Raw genomic sequence first — 24,068 nt, 5'->3', positions numbered from 1 at the left:
TCGAGATGAATGATGGATGTTACCTCAGAACATCAGAACTTGACATTTCAGATAACCTAAGAACAAATCTGATAACAGTTATTAAAAATAAAGTAATCTGCATTAAAACTAATGTAAGTGTATCCCTAAATTTGATGATCAGGTGAAGGCATAAAGTACTGCATACAATGAAAAGCACTATCATGCAGGCCAGTTGAAAGTTTTGCTTGGTATTTGTAGCTAATGAAATTCAGCATCACACAGATTTAGCATCATAAAACTGTTCTATATAATTTTCTTTATTCTGTAACTCAGCATTCACTGCTAGTTTGCAGCAACTGCTCTAATTTTACTGCTTTAATTTTTTTAAAGTGACTATAACTGATATTTTACACTAACAATGTATCTATTGACAATGTTACACCAATGTGACAATGTGAAAGGGTTGCTAACTGTGATAAACTTACATCACTGCAGTTTTATAGCCAGTTTCAGCTAACTGTTTAACTGTCATTTAAAAGTTGAAGAGCCAAATATTTTGTCAGTAAATCTCAGAAACACTAAAGACCAAAGCCAGAGCAAACACAGAATAAATATTGGGTCTGTCAGGTGGCCAATATACAACTTCATATGAATGACAATGTTGATCCATAACTATTTATTTAACAAGTTACTGCAGGTTTAAGTCAGTGATGAACTGGCTTCTTCAGATATGTGGAAAATGATGAGGTATTTTTTAAACACAGAAAATGAGTGCAGTATTACTTGTATACTAGTGCCCTCAAAGAAGAAAAAAGTTGCAATTTACTAGTTTCATTTAAACATGTATACTTTCAACACGTTGTTGCAGCCTGTGGTTTAAAATGACAAACACTGATTAAAAATACAATAATATAAATAATATATAGAGGACATTGTGATATTGCATGTAGTAAACTTCTGCGGACAGCGTGTAAGAGGAAAACCAATACTCACGAAAGAACTCGAAAAGAAGTTTTATGGCTTTTAAATGCACATTACTAGTAATAATAGTAAATAAAACCAATGAGTTTGGATCAGATGGCGTCCTGTATGTTTGGCATGGACCTGGCCGGGACTCGCACAGACACATCATAGCGTTTAAAAAGCAGCATGAAGGCAAAGCTGTATAACCAAAACCGCAATGAAAGATGACTCAGCAGAGGAGTTTTCCAACATGACAGTGTCTCCAACCACAATGTAAAATCACACAAAAGTTTTTTTTTTCAGAAGAAAAACAGTAAAACTATAACCTGACCAAGTGTGTTCCCTGACTTGAACTCATACAATGCCTTTGGGTGTTTTAGAGCAACAAAACCCCTGCAGCAAAGAGCAGCAGAGAAGAATCATCTGTGAAGATTGACAGAACATCTCTCCCCATATTTGTGCAAGACTAGTATCATACATGCCCAGGAAGATCAAATCTGAGACATAGAAAATATTAAACAAAAAAAATGTTATCTCTCTAAAGCAGGTTGTACTGACTTTTGTTGCAGCTGGTTGTTAAATATTGAACTTTAATTACATTTGAATTAGTATTAGTTCAAGATTTCAGTTGTTCCATTCATTTAGCTTCAGTCTTCTTGGGGTGTGGCTAAAAACAAATAAAACTGGATTAAATGGGCAGCATTTGTAGCTTCTTAATATTTTAGTGATACTGAGCGGGGTGTACTCAGTTTTATTGTACACTGTACATGTAGATACTACAGGTACTGCATCATTTAATCCATGTTACAATCTAAGCTATTTGACTTACTGAATTAGAGTCTCTGCTATTGTATCAATGTGTGTACCAGGGGCAATTTAATTCAATTGACTTTATTTCACCAGGTTAATTCACGCAGTAAAAATGAACTTTTACAAGACGTCCCGGGTACAGTACTTGTACAGCACTGGGTAGCAGCTGGACATCATTCATGGGACTCAGTGTGAAACTAACCACTGTATAATAAAAAGGGCAATAGATGGATTACAGTGGTAATGCTTCTCAGTGGAGGCAATAATCCATAAAAAATAAGAGACTTATGTAATAAGGTTTACTACTGATTATGTGAGAAAGAAAATAAATGAATGTGGCTGAAAAACTATGGGTTTGTGCTTCCTACTTACAGTTAGTACGGGAAAAAATATTAAAATGCTGAAATTATAAAATCCTTCTGGCTGTCTGCCACAAAGTCTTGATTGAATTTCCCAACGTGTTACTTTTCAGCTCCATCACTGCATTGTCTGTCTTGTAGCTGGCATATTTATTTGCTAATTTTGATATTATTATGCCAGCCACACACATATTCTCTTACAAATCACTCTGCAATAAAATGATCCCCAAATACCCAGAATATTAAATAACTGCAGTATTTGTGCTTTATTCTTCGCTGCTGAGATAAGTCTGGGGAGAAGGAGGCAATCCGCAGTAGTATTGCCATCTTCTGATAAGCCCTAAGGGAACGAGTGAAGGAGAGGAAAGCAAGGAGGAGAGATGGGAAAGGGGAAAAATATTCGAAGAAAGATGAAAAACTCAAGAAAAGGTGAAATTGTGGCATAGCAAAACAGTTGGAGAAAAATTATAGCGATAAGGAAATGAGGGTTGGTTGAATTGATGGAAAAAAGAAATGGGAAGGTAAAATGGAAGAGAACTGGTGGAAGTAATGAGGTGGGAAAGTGAACTGAGGGAAGAATGGAAAACTGAAGACTATGGGGGTCAGCAGAATGGACCATGTAAGTGGATAGAGGTTTTAGACTGAAAGCAGGCTATAATTGCATTTTCATTATGCATTATTTGTATGTTAATAGCTATTTTTTTTTTACCTGCCTGACAAACAATACAAACCTTCCTCTATCTGCATTCAAGGGGATCTGAAAGTGGGGACTCTATTAAACCAGGTGATTAAAACAAATGAGCTCCACAGTCTCTTCCATAGCTTAATAATTGATGCAATATCCTCTTATCCCTAAATTTACATTCTGAACTCCTGAAATTTTTACCTCTTAACCCTTAAACATTTTTCTGCATTGTAAGACACAAAGTATATGTCACGTACAGTATATTTTCATATTCTTGTTTCAGTGTTTACTTGCTGTCTTTTTTTAATGGTTTTTAAGGTCATGCAGTTTTTTCTCAATATCTGGTATCTGGTACAAACAACAATCTACAATGTAAAGGAGTCAGCAAATATTTGTAGTTTCACTAGCAGCAGTACCATCTGTCACATTACCACTTCAGCACAGCAAGTTAGATTCCTGGATGAACATACCTTAGTTCTTTACAGACACTCATGCATTTAGATCAATTACATCAGCATCAACATATTTGATCAACATATGAACTATATGAACTGTAACTATTTTTAACATTATTTGATTTTACACTTTCTTTCATTTAGACTTGCTAGCAAATTCTAGTATTACTTTTAACACCAATCAGTCAACCGAGTACTGTGTCCATGCTAACATGCTAACATTAGCGTGATAGGTACACTTTTCTTTTTGGCCATTATTTTATTTATTCATTTTCTTTATGTTTTTTTTTTCATTTCCCTGTAGCCATTTTGTCTGATCATACATGATATGTAAAATCTCTTGGGGTCCTTAGATACGCCTGTCCAGTAATCCTATAACCCAACTATTTTCTGTTTCTGCTCAAACAAAACATGTGACTATGGCTATGGGGATGTTAGAAAGCATATTTTGGGGGGTTAAAGTGACAGCAGAGGTACTATTAATTTACCTCCTGTCAAATAATTAGTTCCTAATGTGAATGGCTGACTTTTTCAATTAACCTGAAGATCAGTACAGCTTTCAAATAACTTTTCCAACAGCTTCTTCAGTATTTGATATGACTGCTATATGCTGCTGTCTGTTCGGGGAGTGGCATTATGGACAGGAACTGTAAGCACCTGGACAAACTGGTGAAAAAAGCCAGTTCTGTGCTAGCCAGGGGGCTGGACCCTCTCAGAACTGTGGTGGAGCAGCAGATATGGAGGAAGCTGCTTTCTATATTGAACAATAATAAACATCCCCTACACAATATACTGACTAAACAGAGTAGCAGCTGCAGTGGGAGGCTCATCTCACTGCGCTGCAGAACTGAGAGGTTGAGGAGATCCTTTGTCCCCACAGCCATTACACCGTTTAATAGTAATTGTTCATATGTTATTTATGCTATTTGTGTTATATGTTATTGACTGGGTGCCTTTATCTCTTTATTATATTTTATACTGACATTTCTATGTTAAAGTAAATATAAGAGCTGCTGGATAATCTGAATTTCTACCTATCTACCTATCTATCTACCTATCTATCTATCTATCTATCTATCTATCTATCTATCTATCTATCTATCTATCTATCTATCTATCTATCTATCTATCTATCTATCTATCTATCTATCTATCTATCTATCTATCTATCTCAGAGAAAAGCTTGTTGATCTATGAAAGACCACAATAAAGAAAAAAAAAAAAGTTTGAATGCTGTGAAAGTCTGCCAGCACATACCTGTAAACTTTAGTGCCAGGCCTGGGCAGTGCTATGAGTTATTTGTGTTGAGCACATTTCAAATATTCATGAGATTGCGATTCTTTTTTCTAAAAAGTGGCATAAAAGGTCTGTGGCATTTGTAAGACTGGGAAATGGGTAGGACTATAAGCATTTGGCTTAGTGAGGTAATAAGGGGTGACAGTGATCTATAGTACTACTAGAAAAAAGGTCAGACCACAGGTGAGGGGAGAAGCAGCTGGAGCTTTGCGTCAAATGCATATGTGCTGATGGAAATGTAATTGCATGACAAATGTTAACCTCTCTTCCTCCTCTTTCTCTCACTCTCTCCCCAGCTTGTAAGCCTGGCTTCTTCAAGGCATATGCTGGGAACACTAAATGCTCCAAGTGCCCTCCACATAGCTCCAGCCATGACCAGGCTGCCACTGTCTGTCACTGCGATAAAGGCTTCTACAGGGCTATCAAAGATCCTTCTACCATGGCTTGTACAAGTTAGTACAATAGTTAAAAAACCTTATCTCTCTGGGAGCAGGCATGTTTTTAATTTCTGTTTATGTCTGTAGTTTTTTTTTTAGTTTGTGATATCATCTTCCTGCCATCCAGGTGCTCTTTTTTTGAAAATTTCTTGCCTTTATTTATTTAACATATAGTGATATGGTTGACCTAAATTTAAATAAATTCTTTCAAAAAGTTTATCCCTTCATATCTCAACTCTGATAGATACATCTGTTATGATGTGAAAAATTCTGACATGGAATGAGTATCCATAAAATTGACAAGTAGCACACTGGAATGAAACACTTAGGGTGCTCCAAAAGCTTACCGCCCACATGCCTACACACAGTTATTCAAAGGCACACTCACAACTTCAGTTCTGCTGCTTTGCCAAATCAGACTTCTACAGTTGTGAAAATTGGGGAAAAAAATTTGAACTGCGACAGTTTTATCCAGGAAATTGACACAAACTGTTGGAAAGAAATACTGCTGAAAGCCAACCACCCACACACCTACTGTACCTACACACTACACATGCATACTGCAGATTCAAATTATGCTCACTGGCTGCCAAGAGCCTTCATCTTCATTTTCATCTTCATCTTCATTTTCAAGGTCAGATGAGTTGTGTGATCTGTTGTGTGAGTATACGTGCTTACTTTCACATCACTGTTGTGTTGATGCATTCATACTAACTAGTTATTGCAGAATTTAAATAAAATTCTATTATTACTGCTCACTTCATAAGTTTGCAATACTGTTAATGGCTATCCTAATACATTCTGTCTGTGTACATTCGATGGTCTCACAGATCGTTGTTCATTCTTTTGTTTAATCATTTAATAACAAGACCACATACTTGAAACACATTTGAAAAAAAAGTTACGAAATGAAGTGACAACTAGTTCATCAATGATGTACCACTTTCTCTCACTAAATATTTTTTTTTAATTTCTCTTCAGGACCTCCGTCAGCTCCCAGGAACCTGGTCTCGCTGATCAATGACACAGCTCTCTTCTTGCAGTGGATGCCTCCTAGTGATACGGGAGGCAGGAAGGACATCACTTACAACATCCTGTGTCAGCGCTGTGATGAAAGTGACATCGACAGAGGTGTCACTCAGTGTGAGCCATGTGAAGCAGACCTGCAGTTCATCCCTCGGCCACTTGGTTTGACTGGTACATCTGTGGCAGTACTAGATTTTGCAATGCACACCAACTATATCTTCCATGTAGAGGCTGTGAATGGCGTCTCTGCTCTGGCTGTGGCTGCACGCTCTCTGGCAAATGTTACCGTCAATACACACCAAGCTGGTGAGTTACAGAGCTTTTTCTTTTTTTATTTTGTTGTTTTTGTTCAGGGCAACTTTACAGTTCTGTTGTTCTGCCTGGTGATGACAAGCAGATGTACCTGCCACAAAACTATAGGATTGACTTATAATAATATGATTTTTTAACTCAGTTAACAAGTAAATGAATTACTAATTTCATTTATGTTTGACAGTAAGTTGATTTATTTACAATTGATTGTATGTTACTTATAAATCATCTATCAAACACCAAACATTTGCTGTCCCTAGATTGTCTGTGAGGATTTTCAGATTTTATAGTGTGCTATAAATGAGCTCTGGATTTTGGACTGAAACATTTTGGACAGGAAAAGCTTTAGTCCTCTAATGCACTGGGATCCAGGGTCTTTTTTTCTGACTTTTGACTAACTAATTAACTTACTACTTTAAAAAAATATTCCACTGACTGGTAATGAAAATAGCCGTTACTTATAGCCTTGAATTTCAACTGAATCACTTTTAAATAGTTTTAGTGTTGAAATAGTAGATTGTAAGATGCAAAACATTCATGATTTGAATCCTGCTGGCGTGGAGAAAATGGCCATCTGGAATGGTGGGATTTTTTCCAGCGGACTATTCAGCATGTGAGACGGCAGGGAACCAAGCCAAACTACCAAACATGAAAACTAGCAGGTTACAACAACAACCAGGACTTATGCAAGTTAATCTTGCTGCTTCCCAAAAATACACATGACACATAACTACCTAAATTGTATGAGCCCTGACATGTTTTTCACAAAAAAAGTTTTTCAGTCTCATCGTCTCATTGTTAGTTGCCCTAGGCTCTTAAATATTAATAAAGATGAAATTTACATGCTTATGTTTGACATATTCATACACTGTGGTTACATAATGTCTGATTTATAGATCATGAACACTGTGTTCCCATTGCAGCTCGGGGTAGATGAAGATATTTATGCTACAAGCTGGGATTTATTTATGTATTCAGCAGCTAGCCTTTCTCCTTCTTCTGCACCCTGTGTCTTTTCCCACAGTCACAGTTTTTCCGTCCATCCTAATGTGTCAATAAGTGAAGCACATTTTTGACCTTTGAATAGCTGACAGAGCCACTGGGCCCTGAACCTAGTCCTAATTAGCAGAGCCCAGGGGACCCGAGGTCACAGTTCGATGATCTTAAGGTGGCATTGTCTTAGGTTTGAATTAAGAAAAAGAAGATACCTAATATTCAACTTCTGAAACCTGAACCTTATATTTTTGAAGGGCAGGAATATTGATTGAATACTTAATAAAGAAGACTTAGAAGAGGAAGGAAAGAGAGTGGATTAATAAATCATAATGGGACGTATGTGCACATGTTCTCTTCTTTCAGCATGCACAGCAAGAACTGTGATGAAAATCTGATGAGAACAAGACTGACGCTCATTAGTAGTCAGTGGCTCAGATATTAAAGTAGGGAATTGTGGGTATATCTATGATAAACCATCGTTGTGTGCAGTAATAGGCTGTCATAATGGTATTAGCACTAACATTTTTGCAATTTACAGTTTGTATTTTAGATTACCAAAAAAAAAATCTGAAAAGGACTTAATAAAAGTGATTAATCAAGGCAGTAAAACATTTGGGAAGTGCAAACAATATACATATTGCACAGTAACTTATACTGTTTTACACTATTTCAGGTGTACAGACCACAAGACACATGCTATGCTTGACACATTATTTCAAATGAGTCTGTAGATTTATAGATGCCATATTTATTCAAACCACTGTACTGCAGGAACTCAGTCCCAGTTTTCTTGTATCTTGAAAATAATTGTGCTCTGTGGTATTTATACATGACTAATAGGTAGTGTTTACTAAATCTGTGACAAAATACTAGTCTAGTGCACAAAATATGGGAATACCACAATTTCGCTGCATATTCAACAACACTGATGTAAATAAACACAGCCACATTGTTAATTTAAATATACTGGTCTCTGTATTGTGCATATACTGCTCTTGATCTATAATATTGGTTGAACACCTTTAATCAGGAAGTCTTCTACCACTCGGATGATCTTGTATTTTACTAACTGAAGAATGGTTTGACATGAAAGCCTGTAAAAGTCTCTCATTTTCTCCTCTGGCATCCAAAAAGGAGACATGTCACCTTCCTCGTATGTGTTTTTAATGCAGACGACATCTCAAATGAACAACAGCTGCCAAGCTGACAGCATTACTCAAATTTTGAACCTGCTTTCCCCTGATGTTAAATATCAGCCACAGTTTCCTCAGCTGCACCAGTGGTAAATCAGGTGCTGAGTAGATCTGTATAAATTTCCATTCACTCCTCTCTTATTTTCCACCTCTGAATGGCAACACTTTAAAATGCATAATACATGAGACCAAAGGTGAAATTTCCAGCAGTACCACTTTGTGACTCCTTAGTAAATAGGAACACCATCAATTTCACTGTTTAGCACCAAAAATGAGCTGCAAAACCTTAGTGAATATCCCCTGAAGATTCTGTGTTGCTAGAGGCTCTGAGGCTGTACTTGAGCACAGTGGTGCCTCACCATGGCAATACTAACACGCTGATGTTTGGCATGTATAATATCGACCATGTTCACCTTCCTGGTTTCATGTGTTAAAAGTGCATGCTGACTTTTTCTACTCAGCAGTAAAATGCAGCCGAGAATGACGGGAATAGATGTAGCTTGCAGTTATTTGGAAGTAAACAGAACTTTCAGACAAAATACAGTTTTAACCCGATAGTAGTGCTACATGAAAAGTAATTCCAGTTCATTCTGGGGTAAACATGAGTGTCTATACAAAATGCAGATGGATGTTGTAATATTTCATTGTGAGCAAACTTTGATTATGACATTATGTTTGCGCCATATTCCTGAGTGCACAACGGGACATTCTGAGCACAGAAAAAAGTTTTTGCATGCACACAAATGATCTAGAGATTATTATTACACATAGAAACACTCAGTTTGAGGAAAGTAATATGTGCTCATTAAATATATTTATTAAATATATTAAATATATTTATGTGTTTGATATTATCCGTAGAAATGTGCATTAATAACACACTTATTTGCCTTATTTGCCCTCAAATATTGCTGCTTTTATGCTTGTCCCCCTCTCCTCTCTGCTCAACTTTGCCTGAGTGCTGTCGTGGAAAAATGAGTGCAACTCTCAAACTTAAAGAAATTTCTACGACAGTGCTAATACCATCTTTGACCCATTCAATAAAAAGTGAAATGGTTTGGTGGAGACCATGAAAACCATGAAAGCCAGTGTCTACTTGTATCGTAATCTATCCATTTGAGGTTCTTCAATCTGAACCGAGGTTTTGGATCAGCCAACTGATGAACACATAAAGAACGAAAAACAAAAAGTCAGTAAAATAATTAGTCTTGTTTTTTGTGAGCTACATAGAAATTTTGTGCCCACGGGTACAGTCGAAGGTTTCTGTGTCAAAAGCAGAAAGATACTAGATGAGAATGAAGTAGCACTAATGGTGGAGTCGACAGTTTAAGTGACAGCAAGAAACCAAGATTGAGTGGAAGGAATAAAAATGTCATTTCACATTTGTGGTCAAGTATTTAGACTGTGTAAATGATCCCATTGTGTTTATGAATGGTAGACTTTGAAGTGCAATTCATAAATATTAATGTTTTCTTATTAATTTATTATCATTTTCTACCAACCTTTCCGCTCTTAGTAGCTCTTTGTAATGATTAGTTGTTCAGTTTTTCAGGCAATGCAGAGTGCATGAAATATAACATGGTTACAATTTTCACATCACCATAATAATGGTCTTGAATCATGCTCATGTTTATTCAAATAAGGTAATAACTTCAACAGTCATTTCTCACAGCTAATTCGTCCCTACTATACAGTGGGATATAGTATATTAAAGTGTTATTTTTTATAAATAAAATATGCTAGTAGGCTGTCATCATATCATGGAAACCAGGTGTCAGGTGTATATGTGTCACTTCAAACCCGTCTCTCTGTCAAAGGGAGCTAGAACGATGGGAGGAAGTTGGGATGCAAAATAATCTCTGTAGAGGAGGAGAAGCAGCCTGTGGGGATGTTCTCATTAGGATGTTTAGAGTGGATTAACTTGTCAAACTGCCTTTCCTCTGTAGTCACACTGTATGCACACACAACCAGACATGCATGCAAACAAGCAGGCAAACAAATTCATCCACATATGACATTTATACACACATATTTGCATCACCCATGCACCACATTGCATATAGCCAGTAACTCATTTTAAAACCCTCCCCCTTGCTCTGTTTTCTCTTTTTTTCTCAGTTTTTCTTCTCTTACTGCTATCATTAGAAATTGTACAATAGCACATTTTTTAATGTGAGACAGTCAGTCACATTCCTTGTTTGCAGGTATGTAACTTTTTTTTTTTTTGGTGGGAGTGGGGGTCAAAATCTATTCTTAAAATTTACACCATTCATAATGTTTGAATGCAGTTTTCTGTGTTAGCTGCCACAAATGTAGCTACATGAGCAAGAAACGTACATAGGGTATTTAATAGATATTTATTACCTGTACATAAAGGAATATTTTTCAAGAAGCTTCTTGTTTATTCTGCCTAAGAACAAAGTGACATTTGAAACTCTTCAAATCACTCCACTATTTGTTAAAGGCAAAACGCTGAAGCACTCCCAAACTCACTATAAATTCAAAAGAGGTAGAAAGTTTATTGAGTTAAAAGAAATGCTTCGTGTAAATCTGTGCTTGTCTAAACCTCTGTTTGGATGGAGTTGGGATTGACAAAGTCATTGCCAGTTAACACACATGCTGGAATGTGATTCATATATCTGATTGTGATATTATGTCAATGATGGAATAATAGCCAATTAAAAGCAGAATTGGCAATTAACTGGATTTTTCTTTAGTGCAAGGGAGCAGAGCGATTTATTTTCTGCTGCCATAGTATTTGTTTGTAAATTGTATATTAATACCTCATTATGATTTTAATTATTCTAAACCTATTAATCAGAATTACTAATAATTCTCTCCCCTCTTGTCTGTGTGCTTGTCTAACCTTGATAAGTTATAATGCTCAGTTAAGCAAGATGCATAATCACTTTGTCATTGAGCAGAATGGATATAAGATACTGGAATTATAAATCAGTTTTGTAGCTGTAAAAGATGAACAACATCTGCTTAGTCATGAATTCTCAGAAAACACATTTGATATACTTGAATGCCCATTTGTGCCTAAACTCCTCCACACTTTATTCCACTTCGAAATAGAGCATGCTGGTTTTCTGAGTGTTGAAACTTGAAGGTCAGGTGTTGTCCTAATACTTCTCAAGTCAGCAATGAAGAGCAGAGTGAGCAGGATGATCGCTGTGTTTGTGAACGGTGAACTGCACCCTGCTCAAAATACACTGCAGTTATTGCTCAGCAGAGCGTTTCTCACTGAAGATACCTCCCACAAAGTTCACTGCAGCGTGCTCCAAAAAGGCACAGAAAAATCTGTATAAGGTTGTGTGAGGTGTTTGCTGAACAGAGGAAAAATTTGTGCCTACAATAGGGGCAGAGAGGTAACCACAAAGATAGACTGGCTCTGTGTTGACCGTAATCCTTTTTGTATGCAAGATTAAAAAAGGAAAAATAGTGTCCTAGTAGAAGGTGAAAATGTTGAGCCTGTAAAAGTAAAAGCCTGTAAAAGATTACACTGTGTATTAAACTTACAGTATAATGAAATAATGGAAATCAAATTGCTATTGGTTTGAATAATTAAATCCTTAAATCCACAGTTTCTCTCTGTAAGGCCTGAGCTCCAGATGTTCAAAGCCCTATTGTTTCTGTAAATATTATTAATGTTATTATTATTATTATTAGTAGTAGTAGTAGTAGTAGTAGTAGTAGTAGTAGTAGGTGTAGGTGTAGGTGTAGGAGTAGGAGTAGGAGTAGAAGTATTGCTAGAGAACCAGAGAGGCACTGTGATACAGCAAACGCCCTTCCAAGGTGCTCACAGGCCGGCTATGGGCTGCTGGACATCTCGGTCCTCTGCTGGAGGTTAAGAACCAGAGAACCAAGACACACTGTGGTAAATCTGATGCCCAGTGAAAGTGCTCACATGCTGGCTACAGGCGATTGGATATCCTGATCCTCTGGTGGTGGTGGTTAAGACTCAGAGAGCCAAGACACACTGTGGTATACTATGCCCAGCTAAGGTGCTCACAAGCTGGGTACAAGCGGCTTGATGTCACAGTCCTCTGGTGGTGGTAAAGATCCAGAGAACCAATACACATGGTGGTACTTCCCATGACCAGCGAACGTGCTCACATGTTGGCTACAGGTGGCTGGATGTCCCAGTCCTCTGGTGGTGGTGGTGGTGGTTAAGATCCAGAGAACCTAGACACATGGTGGTATACTATGCCCAGCTACGGTGCTCACAAGCTGGGTACAAACGGCTTGATGTCCCGGTCCTCAGGTGGTTGTTAAGATCCTGAGAACCAAGACACATGGTGGTACTTCCCATGCCCAGCTAAGGTGCTCAAATGCTGGCTACAGGTGGTTGGATGTCCCAGTCTTCTGGTGGTGGTGGTGGTGGTGGTGGTGGTGGTGGTGGTTAAGATCCAGAGAACCTAGACACACAGTGATACATCCCATGCCCAGAGAAGATGCTCACAAGCTGGGTACAAGCGGCTGGACGTCCCATTCCTCTGGTGGTGGTTAAGATCCAGAAGACCAAGACACACTGTGGTACTATGCCCAGCTACAGTACTCACAAGCTGGGTACAAGCAGCTGGATGTCCCGGTCCTCTGGTGGTGGTTAAGATCCAGAGAACCAAGACACATGGTGGTACTTCCCATGCCCAGTGAAGGTGCTCACATGCTGGGTACAGGTGGCTGGATGTCCCAGTCATCTGGTGGTGGTGGTGGTGGTGGTGGTGAAGATCCAGAGGACCTAGACACACGGTGGTACTTCCCATGCCCAGCTAAGGTGCTCATCTACTGGCTACAGGTGGCTGAACGTCCTGGTCCTCTGGTGGAGTTTAAGATCCAGAGAACCAAGACACACTGTGTTAAATCTGATGCCCAGCGAAAATACTCACAAAGCTGGGTACAAGTGGCTGGACGTCCCGGTCCTCTGGTGGTGGTTACCATCCAAAGAACGAAGACACACTGTGGTATATACTATGCCCAGCTATGGTGCTCACGTGCTGGCTACAGACGATTGGATATCCCGTTCCTCTGGTGGTGGTGGTTAAGATCCAGAGAACCAAGACACACTGTGGTATATACTATGCCCAGCTATGGTGCTCACGTGCTGGCTACAGACGATTGGATATCCCGTTCCTCTGGTGGTGGTGGTTAAGATCCAGAGAACCAAGACACACTGTGGTATATACTATGCCCAGCTAAGATGCTCACATGCTGGCTACAGGCGGCTGGACATCCCGGTCCACTGGTGGTAGTTAAGATCCAGAGAACCAAGACACATTGTGGTATACAATGCCCAGCTACGGTGCTCACATTTAGCTACAGGCGGCTGGACATCCCGGTCCACTGGTGGTAGTTAAGATCCAGAGAACCAAGACACAGTGTGGTATACTATGCCCAGCTACGGTGCTCACATGCTAGCTACAGGCGGCTGGACATCCCGGTCCACTGGTGGTGGTTAAGATCCAGAGAACGAAGACACACTGTGTTAAATCTGATGGCGAGCGAAAGTGCTCACAAGCTGGGTGCAAGCGGCTGGACGTCCCAGTCCTCTGGTGGTGGTTAAGATCCAAAGAACGAAGACACACTGTGGTATATACTAGGCCCAGCTAAGGTGCTCACCTGCTGGCTACAGACGATTGGATATCCCGTTCCTCTGGTGGTGGTGGTGGTGGTGGTGGTGGTGGTGGTGGTGGTTAAGATCCAAAGAACGAAGACACACTGTGGTATACTATGCCCAGCTACGGTGCTCACATGCTAGCTACAGGCGGCTGGACATCCCGGTCCTCTGGTGGTGGTTAAGATCCAGAGAACCAAGACACATGGTGGTACTTCCCATGCCCAGCTACGGTGCTCACATGCTGGCTACAGGTGGCTGGATGTCCCAGTCATCTGGTGGTGGTGGTGGTTAAGATCCAGAGAACCTCGACACACGGTGATACATCCCATGCCCAGAGAAGATGCTCACAAGCTGGGTGCAAGTGGCTGGACGTCCCGGTCCTATGGTGGTGGTGGTTGTGGTGGTTTAGATCCACACACTGTGGTATACTATACGCTGCTACGGTGCTCACACCATGGCTACAGGCGGCTGGACGTCCCGGTTCCCTGGTAGTGGTTAAGATCCAGAGAACCAAGACACACTGTGATAAATCTGATGCCCAGCGAAAGTGCTCACAAGCTGGGTTCAAGCGGCTGGACTTCCCAGTCCTCTGATGGTGGTTATGGTCCAGAGGACCTAGACACACGGTGGTACAAATGATGCCCAACGAAGGTCCTCACAATCTTTTTACATGCGGCTGGACGTCACGGTCCTCTGGTGGTGGTGGTGGTTATGATCCAGAGAACCAAGACACACGATGGTATACTATGCCCATCGAAGGTGCTCCTAGTCTCTTACAAGCGGCTGGGCGTCCCGGTCCTCTAGTGGTTGTTATGGTCCAGAGAACCTCGACACACTGTGGTAAACTATGCCCAGCTACGGTGCTCACATACTGGCTACAGACGATTGGACATCCCGTTCCTCTGGTGGTGGTGGTGGTGGTGGTGATTAAGATCCACAGAACAAAGACACACAGTGGTATACTATGCCCAGCTACAGTGCTCACATGCTGGCTACAGGCTGTTGGACGTCCCAGTCATCTGCTGGTGGTTAAGATCCAGAGAACCAAGACACACTGCGATATACTATGCCCAGCTACGGTGTTCACATGCTGGCTACAGGCGGCTGGATGTCCCAGTCATCTGCTGGTGGTTAATATCCAAAGAACCAAGACACAGTGTGGTATACTATGCCCAGCTGCGGTGCTCACATGCTGGCTACAAGCGCCTAGACGCCCCGGTCATCTGCTGGTGGTTAAGATCCAGAGAACCAAGACACAGTGTGGTATACTATGCCCAGCTATGGTGCTCACATGCTGTCTACAGACGATTGGACATCCCGTTCCTCTGGTGGTGGTGGTTAAGATCCATAGAACAAAGACACACTGTGGTATACTATGCCCAGCTACGTTGCTCACATGCTGGCTACAAGCGACTGGACGCCCCGGTCATCTGCTGGTGGTTAAGATCCAGAGAACCAAGACACACTGTGGTATACTATGACCAGCTATGGTGCTCACATGCTGGCTACAGACAGCTGGACATCCCGGTCCCCTGGTAGTGGTTAAGATCCAGAGAACCAAGACACACTGTGGTATACTATGCCCAGCTATGGTGCTCACCTGCTGGCTACAAGCGCCTAGACGCCCCGGTCCCCTGGTAGTGGTTAAGATCCAGAGAACCAAGACACAGTGTGGTATACTATGCACAGCTACGGTGCTCACATGCAGGCTACAGGCGACTGGACGCCCCGGTCATCTGCTGGTGGTTAAGATCCAGAGAACCAAGACACAGTGTGGTATACTATGACCAGCTACGGTGCTCACCTGCTGGCTACAGACAGCTGGACATCCCGGTCCCCTGGTAGTGGTTAAGATCCAGAGAACCAAGACACACTGTGGTATATACTATGACCAGCTACGTTGCTCACATGCTGGCTACAGGCGACTGAATGCCCCGGTCATCTGCTGGTGTTAATATCCAAAGAACCAAGACACAGTGTGGTATACTATGACCAGCTACGGTGCTCACATGCTGGCTACAAGCGCCTAGACGCCCCGGTCATCTGCTGGTGGTTAAGATCCAGAGACCCAAGACACAGTGTGGTATATACTATGCCCAGCTATGGTGCTCACGTGCTGGCTACAGACGATTGGATATCCCGTTCCTCTGGTGGTGGTGGTTAAGATCCAGAGAACCAAGACACACTGTGGTATACTATGCCCAGCTAAGATGCTCACATGCTGGCTACAGGCGGCTGGACATCCCGGTACACTGGTGGTAGTTAAGATCCAGAGAACCAAGACACATTGTGGTATACAATGCCCAGCTACGGTGCTCACATGCTAGCTACAGGCGGCTGGACATCCCGGTCCACTGGTGGTGGTTAAGATGCAGAGAACCAAGATACACTGTGGTATACTATGCCCAGCTAAGGTGCTCACATGCTGGCTACAGGCGATTGGACATACTTGTCCTCTGGTCGTGGTTAAGATCCAGAGAACCAAGACACATTGTGGTATACTATGCCCAGCTAAGGTGCTCACATGCTGGCTACAGACGATTGGACATACCTGTCCTCTGGTCGTGGTTAAGATCCAGAGAACCAAGACACACTGTGGTATACTATGCCCAGCTATGGTGCTCACGTGCTGGCTACAGACAGCTGGACATCCCGGTCCCCTGGTAGTGGTTAAGATCCAGAGAACCAAGACACACTGTGGTATACTATGCCCAGCTACGGTGCTCACATGCTGGCTACATGTGCCTGGACATCCTGGTCCTCCGGTGGTGGTTAAGATCCAGAGAACCTAGACACACTGTGGTACATCTGATGCCCTGTGAAAGTCCTCACATGCTGGCTACAGGCAGCTGGACGTCCCGGTCCTCTGGTGGCAGTGGTGGTGGTTAAGATCAAGAGAACCAAGACACACTGTTCTACATCTGATGCCCAGAGAAGGTGCTCACATGCTGGCTACAGGCGGCTGGACGTCCCAGTCCTCTGATGGTGGTTAAGATCCAGAGAATCAAGGCTTGCTGTGGTATAATATGCCCAGCTAAGGTGCTCACATGCTGGCTACAGGCGGCTGGACATCCTGGTCCTCTGGTGGTGGTTAAGATCCAGAGAACCAAGCCACACCGTGGTATACTATGCACAGCGCAGGTGCTCACAGGCCGTCTACTGGCGGCTCAACGTCTCAGTTAGTTTTAACACACAACATTCAAATTTTTTCATTATATTGTCTATATTTATGCTCCATGCAGTAGATGTATGGGGTTTGGTTTTCTGTTACATATATTTTTCTAGGTTGTTAAAAGAAACAGAGGAGTCCTATGATAACATTTCTCATGACCTTTTGTTTGTGCTGAAACGTACCTTTTATCTCTGTTACTTAATGTCTTTTTAAAAAAATAATACGTGTTGTTGTCTTCATCATCATGGTTATAAAACAGCTAAGAATTTTGCACGGTTCTCACATGCTGAGTCCATAGTTGAACATGTCCCTGTGTTTTGTGGTGTCCTGATTCAGGAGATTTTGTCTCCTTTTACTGTGCTCTTTCCCCTTTTCCTCCAGTGGTTTCTCTTCTGTTTTCATCTTCCTTGCTGTGGGAATAACAGTGATTTCTATTTATATGCTCCGATGCTGGGGAGATGCAACCTCATGGGATTTCTTTACAACTATCCCTGTTCACTCTTCCTCTTTCTCTTCTGTCCTTTCTTTGTCTGTCTGAGCACACATAGTTGAGGGTTAACCTGTTTTACATGTTGCCAATAAAGCAACTGGAGCTTATAGATTCTCAATTATCTTTGGCTGTGTGAATTGTGATTAAACTGTAATGACCATAATTGTTCTCTTTGAGCCACTCATCCATAGCATTAAGTATCTAACCAGCGGATTGATTTATCCTAAACCTAAAATAGTTTCTTACATAAGAATTTAGAGGCTTTTTAAAGAAGTTTTCTTACTTTGCAGAAATGCCTGTGCACAGAAAACTCCAGTTAGTTTTCAGTAAGATGGAAGTACAGTGACACGCACATATGGATGGTGACAGATACATAGATTATACTGTATGCTGCAGACAGGAATCCCCTCCAGTAATGAGACTCTTGCAAATATTCTTATCCCCTAAGTGGGTTATGCATATTTAGCTGCCTGGTTGCACTGATACTAACTGAATAACATCATCATTACTTATCTGAACATGACATTTATGTGCACCATTATTGTCTAGATTCAGTGTGTTTTATGAGATTTATCCCAAACACGTGTGAACAAGTCACTAATTTAATTATTTGTCTAAATTTCAGGATCTATTCATGCATGTTTTTGATGATTTCACAGCTGGATCCCTCTCTGATTTAAAATGAAAATTGTGTTAAATCACAAGAGACATGTACTTATGATACCACTGATAATACATTACATGGTGACAACATGTGACTTTGGATTTGAGCTGCATCTCTTTAAATCAGTTTTATTATTGTCCAACAGTGAACTGTTTCATTTGATTTTGTATTTAGTATTGTACACATTTAACTGCCAATATGGTCATGCATCAGTTAGATAGAAACCAAATCTGGAAATGCATTTATGTACTTTTTATATTGAGTACTTGTTTGTTTATTTGCTTGCTTTTTTATTGAGTAGATATTGCAACAATTAATGGTATTATACTAAACCTAGCAAAGTTTGTCCATGACTTAGCTGTGCACTTTTGCACTGCACTGTTCTGTCAATACACACTGTATATCTTTATTGGTGTGTCTGCTGTTTGCCATTAATAACTGTCTAGGCAGCCAAACTGAGATATTCCCACAACATCTCCAGGCACTCTCTGCAGCTTAGGCACCACCTGCCAACAGGATAGAAAGGGCCCATGCTACCTGGAATAACATGGCTGGCAGCAGGCATATCATCTGGCAATGCAAATTGCTGAAAAGACAGCAGAATCCAGTGATTGACACACATATAATGGTTTTTAAATGACACATTATAATTTCTTTGTTGTATTGAATTGTTAAATGTATGTATACACAGTGTTCTGAATTTTATGTCAAAGTTTCACCAACAGGACGTGAGGGTTCAGCATTTTTGTAGGAGTCAGGATCAAACTCTTGTTTTTTGGGTGCACCATTTTCTCCCTGCTCTTTTTTTTGTTTTACAAATTGAAATGGTTGAGTTGCTGGACTGTGAAGCATTGTGTCTGGGCCAAGCTACTGCTGCTAGAAAATCATGGTTTCTTGACAAGATGTGAAAGTTGCATCTGCACCCCAATGCATTCAACTTAATACAGTGACCCGTCACTTTTCTGATCTGCCCCATCCGGTCTGTGGCCTTCTGTGTGTAGTAGGTTATCTGCTTCTTTGAGCACAAGGACAGTTTAAGACACCAATCTTGTCCTAAATTTGTATTCCAGCAATGATCTGCCAAACAGCACGCTCAACAACAGAGGGACCGAATCTATTAGTTTGCCAAATCTGTTCAAGCGAAGGCTTTATGAATAATTGATGGTAAATATTTGAATCTCTGCTAGGTGATTTTGTGTCTCCTCAGCAGCTTTGTGTAAAATATTTCCCAGAATTCAGCAGTAATGGCAAACATGATAAACAGTTGCTGTAGGTCGAGTGGTTTGGTTAACAAAAATGTTTCTCCCAGGCCTCACATCATCTTGGTGGTGGACAGTAAAATGATTGTCTCTTGGCCATCCTGTCCCTTTGGGGATTCCTGTGATGCTGCAACAATTTCTCTTCTAAACTGCCACCAGGTCATTATGTTTCTCACAAGCAGTTTTACTGCACACTGGAGAGTTGATATGTTATGTATATGGTACAAGACATTTTCCACAAGTGCTATTTCAGATTTTTCGTACCCAATTTGGAGCTCTGAAACTTTTTGTTCAGTGTTGATATCTTTCTTCCAATGACTGAAAACACTTTGGAAATGTGTTTTGCAGAAGTATGTGTGGACCCAGTGGATTCAGTTTAGCTGAAATCTTTCATTTCATCATTCTCCTTTGAAATTCCCTTTTTCTTATGCTGCTCTTAATCCTAATACATTTTAGTAAGTTAACTCTTTGTACATAAATTAGTCGCTGAGTCACATATTGTCATCATCTTCTTGGATTATAGTGGGATCATTAAAGTGCCATTGTGTTGAGAATAATACCAGTCCATCAGCTTGTCTACAAATCTCCATGGTATGAAAAGACAAGTGGAATGTTTGTTGCTGTTGTGGTTAAATTTTCTTCTGTGCAACTTTTGACTGCACCCTTAGGCCCTGCTCTTGTGGGTGTAGTCAGGAAAGAATGGGCCTCTCAAAACAGCATCTCCCTCTCCTGGTCAGAAGTGGAACAGCCTCCTTCAGATATAGTGGACTATGAAGTTAAATACTATGAAAAGGTATTTTGTCAAGCTAAATATTTTTTGAGTTCTGTTTTTTGTTTTTTTTTTAAATTTATTTTCTTAAAACATGATAATGTAGCATGTGTGTTAATTGCTTAGTGGTAAGAGTGGGTTTTATTACAATCATTCTGGAGCTGAGTGATTACACGTGTGTACACGTGTGTAATCAAGACTCATCACATCACATCCCTCCCAGCTAAAGAAAAATAGAAATGTATCCCCCAGTATTTGTTTGTGCATAAATGATATGTTTTGTTCAAACCTTGTTTTGATAATAGGTTTCTAACAATCTGTTTCTGCTTTTCTAGGAACAGCAACAACTGAGCTACTCATCAACACGGACCAAAACCCCCAGCGTGGTGATAACAGGCCTCAGACCCTCGACTGTCTATGTCTTCCACGTGCGCGCTCGCACTGTTGCTGGCTACACTGCTTACAGCCCCAGTTTTGACTTTGCGACATCAGCTGAGGGTATGACTATAGAGGAGCAGGTGTGAGGACATTGTCTTTTTTTGTGGCTATGGTATTGGGAGGAACAACACTGCTAATCAGTCTGATTTGTCTTGAAATTCCAATGGTATAGAGGTTTGTTTTAAAAGAATGCAGAGGAGAAAAACAAAGTTTTAATGTTAAAATGTGGAGTTGTTGATCAACAACCGTATAAAAATTCTAGAGTCATTTTATGGTCATTTATTGTTATGGATGAGTGAAACTTATCTCTGCTTTTTCAGGCATGAGCCATTTAAATGTTTAGAAACTCTATAAGTACCTGATTCACACTGTGCAGTTGTGTTTATTACACTTTTCATATACACATAAAACTCTCTGATGGTTCTTATCTTGAAATAGGCTGAAATGCACATCCTGTTACAAAATATGCAATTTGGGGAATGAATATGTTGGTATCTACCTTTATATTCTCCTAATCCCATATACAAGTTTGTCTTGTCTTTAAACATGGATTGTGCTTCTACATACATATGTGCCAGTCTCACCTTACTCTCACCTTATTAAATCCATAAAATTCGCTGTGAAGTAGCTGCACATCACACATTTAGATATTTAGGCATTTTTACTTCTTACTTTCTACTTCTACTTTCTGCAAACAGCTGGATAGGTCCAAGACTAGGTCTGATCCAACAATGTAAAACAGTTAGCCTCTTTAAGAGCTCAATTTTAGAATGTGTTTTTTCACTTTTTAAAAACTATATTCTCCTATAGATTTAATTTTAGATCTTTGAAATTAATATTATCTCCCATCAATCTACCCTCAGTAACCCATGTTGACATAATGAAGGCATGACATGTTTGCACAAACTCAAAAACTAGAATCTCTCATTTACAGAGGCATTCAGCCCTTTGGCATCAATTTAAGTGTCTTGGGTAAGTACTGGACACTAGGATTTGGGCAGTTTATCCTACTCAAACTTTATCAGGGGTTTAAGTCTGGGTTCTGGTTGGACCACTTAAACACAGTCAGAGATGTGTCAAGAAGCCACTCCAATGTTGTCTTGGCTCTAAGCTTCAGGTCACTGTTATTCTGAAAGTTGCTCCTGTCTCAAGGACCTGCCTGTATTTGATTGTAGTCATCGTCAATTCTGAGCAGTCTCTCGTAGCATAATGCTGCCACCAGATTGTGGGGATCTGATCAGTCAATTCAGTCTGCCACAGGTGGACTCTAATCTACTTCTAGCTAGACCTCAGGTGTAACTAAAGCAAATAGGACATTGATCACTGATCACTGTTCGAAGTGCCACAGCAAGGCATCTGTACTATCTGAAGCTGGTGTCAACAACATTTTGGATCAATGAATAAATGTATGAAATTCAGCATTATTTCAATCAAACATTAACACATTAGCAGCATAGTCTGCGTCAGTCTGTTCTGAGATACATAGATAAATAATTTCAGGATTTCCGGCTTCTCCATCCTGCCTGCCATCTGTTTTTTTTTTTTGCTTTCTTTTTGGAAATCAAGATACACTGCTAAAATAATAGTAGAGGAAATGCATTAGAAGAAATGCATCATCAAACAAATTATTATTAATATATATACAGACACATATAAATATAAATATATAGAATTACTCAGAAAAATTTCAGAACAGTCTCAAACAGTTTTTAGTTTGATGTGTAAGAGATGCATAGACGAAAGATCCATGTCTCTTCAGCAAACTAATGTAGAAATTGTGGTTTAAAATAAATTTATGTGTAACTGACTGCACAGCAAGATTTATTAACTCCTGATGAATGTCACTGTACCATTTGTTGTGTTCAGTAAATTGCTACGGTTTCATATCACTATGTAATATGTCATTTCTCTGGTTTGACCTGCGAGAGAGTTGATAATATTAATAGGTGCTGGTTGGTCATTTCTCATTTTGTTCTCACTTTCATCAGATCCTGACATCGCTGATCAGGGTCAAGTTCTGGTGGTTGTCACAGCATCTGTAGGAGGCTTCTCCCTCTTGGTTATTCTAACCCTCTTCCTCCTAATCACTGGACGGTAAGACAACCTCTGTTTCTCTTTAGTGCTGGCTTATCATTAACACCACACCACACACACACACACACATGCACACATACATGCAGACCTCTGTGCTTCTCTTCTCATAATCTCCAGAGTGACACTATAACCAGAAGTCTGTTAATGGACTCCCTTTTGCCACCAAGCAGACACTTATTTTCCAAATGGCTGAACTAATTTTCTGCCTAATTACTCAGCATGTAATGCATGTACCAGCAGTTTGCTCCATTCCATTAACTTCCACAGGTTAGCTCAGAATTGTCTTCAGTGCGCTTCTGGTTCACACGGTTTTATTACTAGTAGCACTTACTGATAAACAATGAAAAATTGCCCAAAGCAAATCATTTGCTGTATTTTTAAAATAATTGCGATAGGAACGCTACAGTGATCATCTTTGGTCATGCAATTTGCAAATATCATACGCTAAAAACATTGCGATTCAGAAAATTGGAGCAATATCTCAAGATTCAAGTGCACATTTATGAGATTTAAGCATAGTATAGTCGATGCCCCTAAATTACTATATAGGGCTGCCTGTTCCCGTCAGTTTTAACAAAAATGTTAACCAAGTCAGATGTAAACTCTAAATTAATTTACATATTATCAATTTATAAGTCATCAGTGTAGCAGAAGCTAGACTACCTGGGCATAACTTGTATAAACCTATTTGTACAAGTATACATGATCCCAATAAGAAATTGGTTTCCAAAACTGAATATGTATTCTAAGTTCAGTGCACTTGTAATCATAGTTTATGTGTAAGCATACTGTAACATGTAGGTATACTTTAATCAAAATATTACCCATCCCCAGCCTCATTTAAAATGAAATATGTGTAATGAACTTCTTTTTATTATATTACATGTACTGTATATTACTGTATGCCTTTACATCAGCTATCCAGATCTTCTCTTTTACCATGAGTCAGCCAAATAGACATAAAGGCATGAATGAAACTTCACAATAATTACTAAATCTTCAATTTCCTTTTGGCCCAGGTCTAACTGTGTCTACAGTACATATCCATAGAGTGGTTTTGATTAAACTG

General features: G+C 40.1%; 1 protein-coding gene across 2 annotated transcripts in view; it reads left to right on the top strand.

The window, feature by feature from the left end:
• Positions 1–24,068, top strand: part of LOC113137862 (ephrin type-A receptor 6-like) — a 54,977-nt gene that overhangs the window by 23,206 nt on the left and 7,703 nt on the right. Inside the window, exons 7-11 of one of the 2 annotated variants that reach the window (XM_026319783.1) lie at positions 4,826–4,946; positions 5,946–6,298; positions 20,367–20,491; positions 20,803–20,965; positions 22,894–22,999. In XM_026319783.1, the coding sequence (XP_026175568.1) occupies positions 4,826–4,946; positions 5,946–6,298; positions 20,367–20,491; positions 20,803–20,965; positions 22,894–22,999 (868 nt within the window). Of the gene's footprint in view, positions 1–4,825; positions 4,982–5,945; positions 6,299–20,366; positions 20,492–20,802; positions 20,966–22,893; positions 23,000–24,068 lie in introns of both variants that reach the window. The other variant, XM_026319782.1, reaches the window with a different exon arrangement.

The sequence above is a fragment of the Mastacembelus armatus genome, chromosome 3 (genome assembly GCF_900324485.2).
Source record: "Mastacembelus armatus chromosome 3, fMasArm1.2, whole genome shotgun sequence".
In the NCBI taxonomy this organism is placed as follows: Eukaryota; Metazoa; Chordata; class Actinopteri; order Synbranchiformes; family Mastacembelidae; genus Mastacembelus; species Mastacembelus armatus.
The sequence above is the reverse complement of the archived record's forward strand: the minus strand, read 5'-3'. Positions and strand labels throughout refer to the sequence as shown.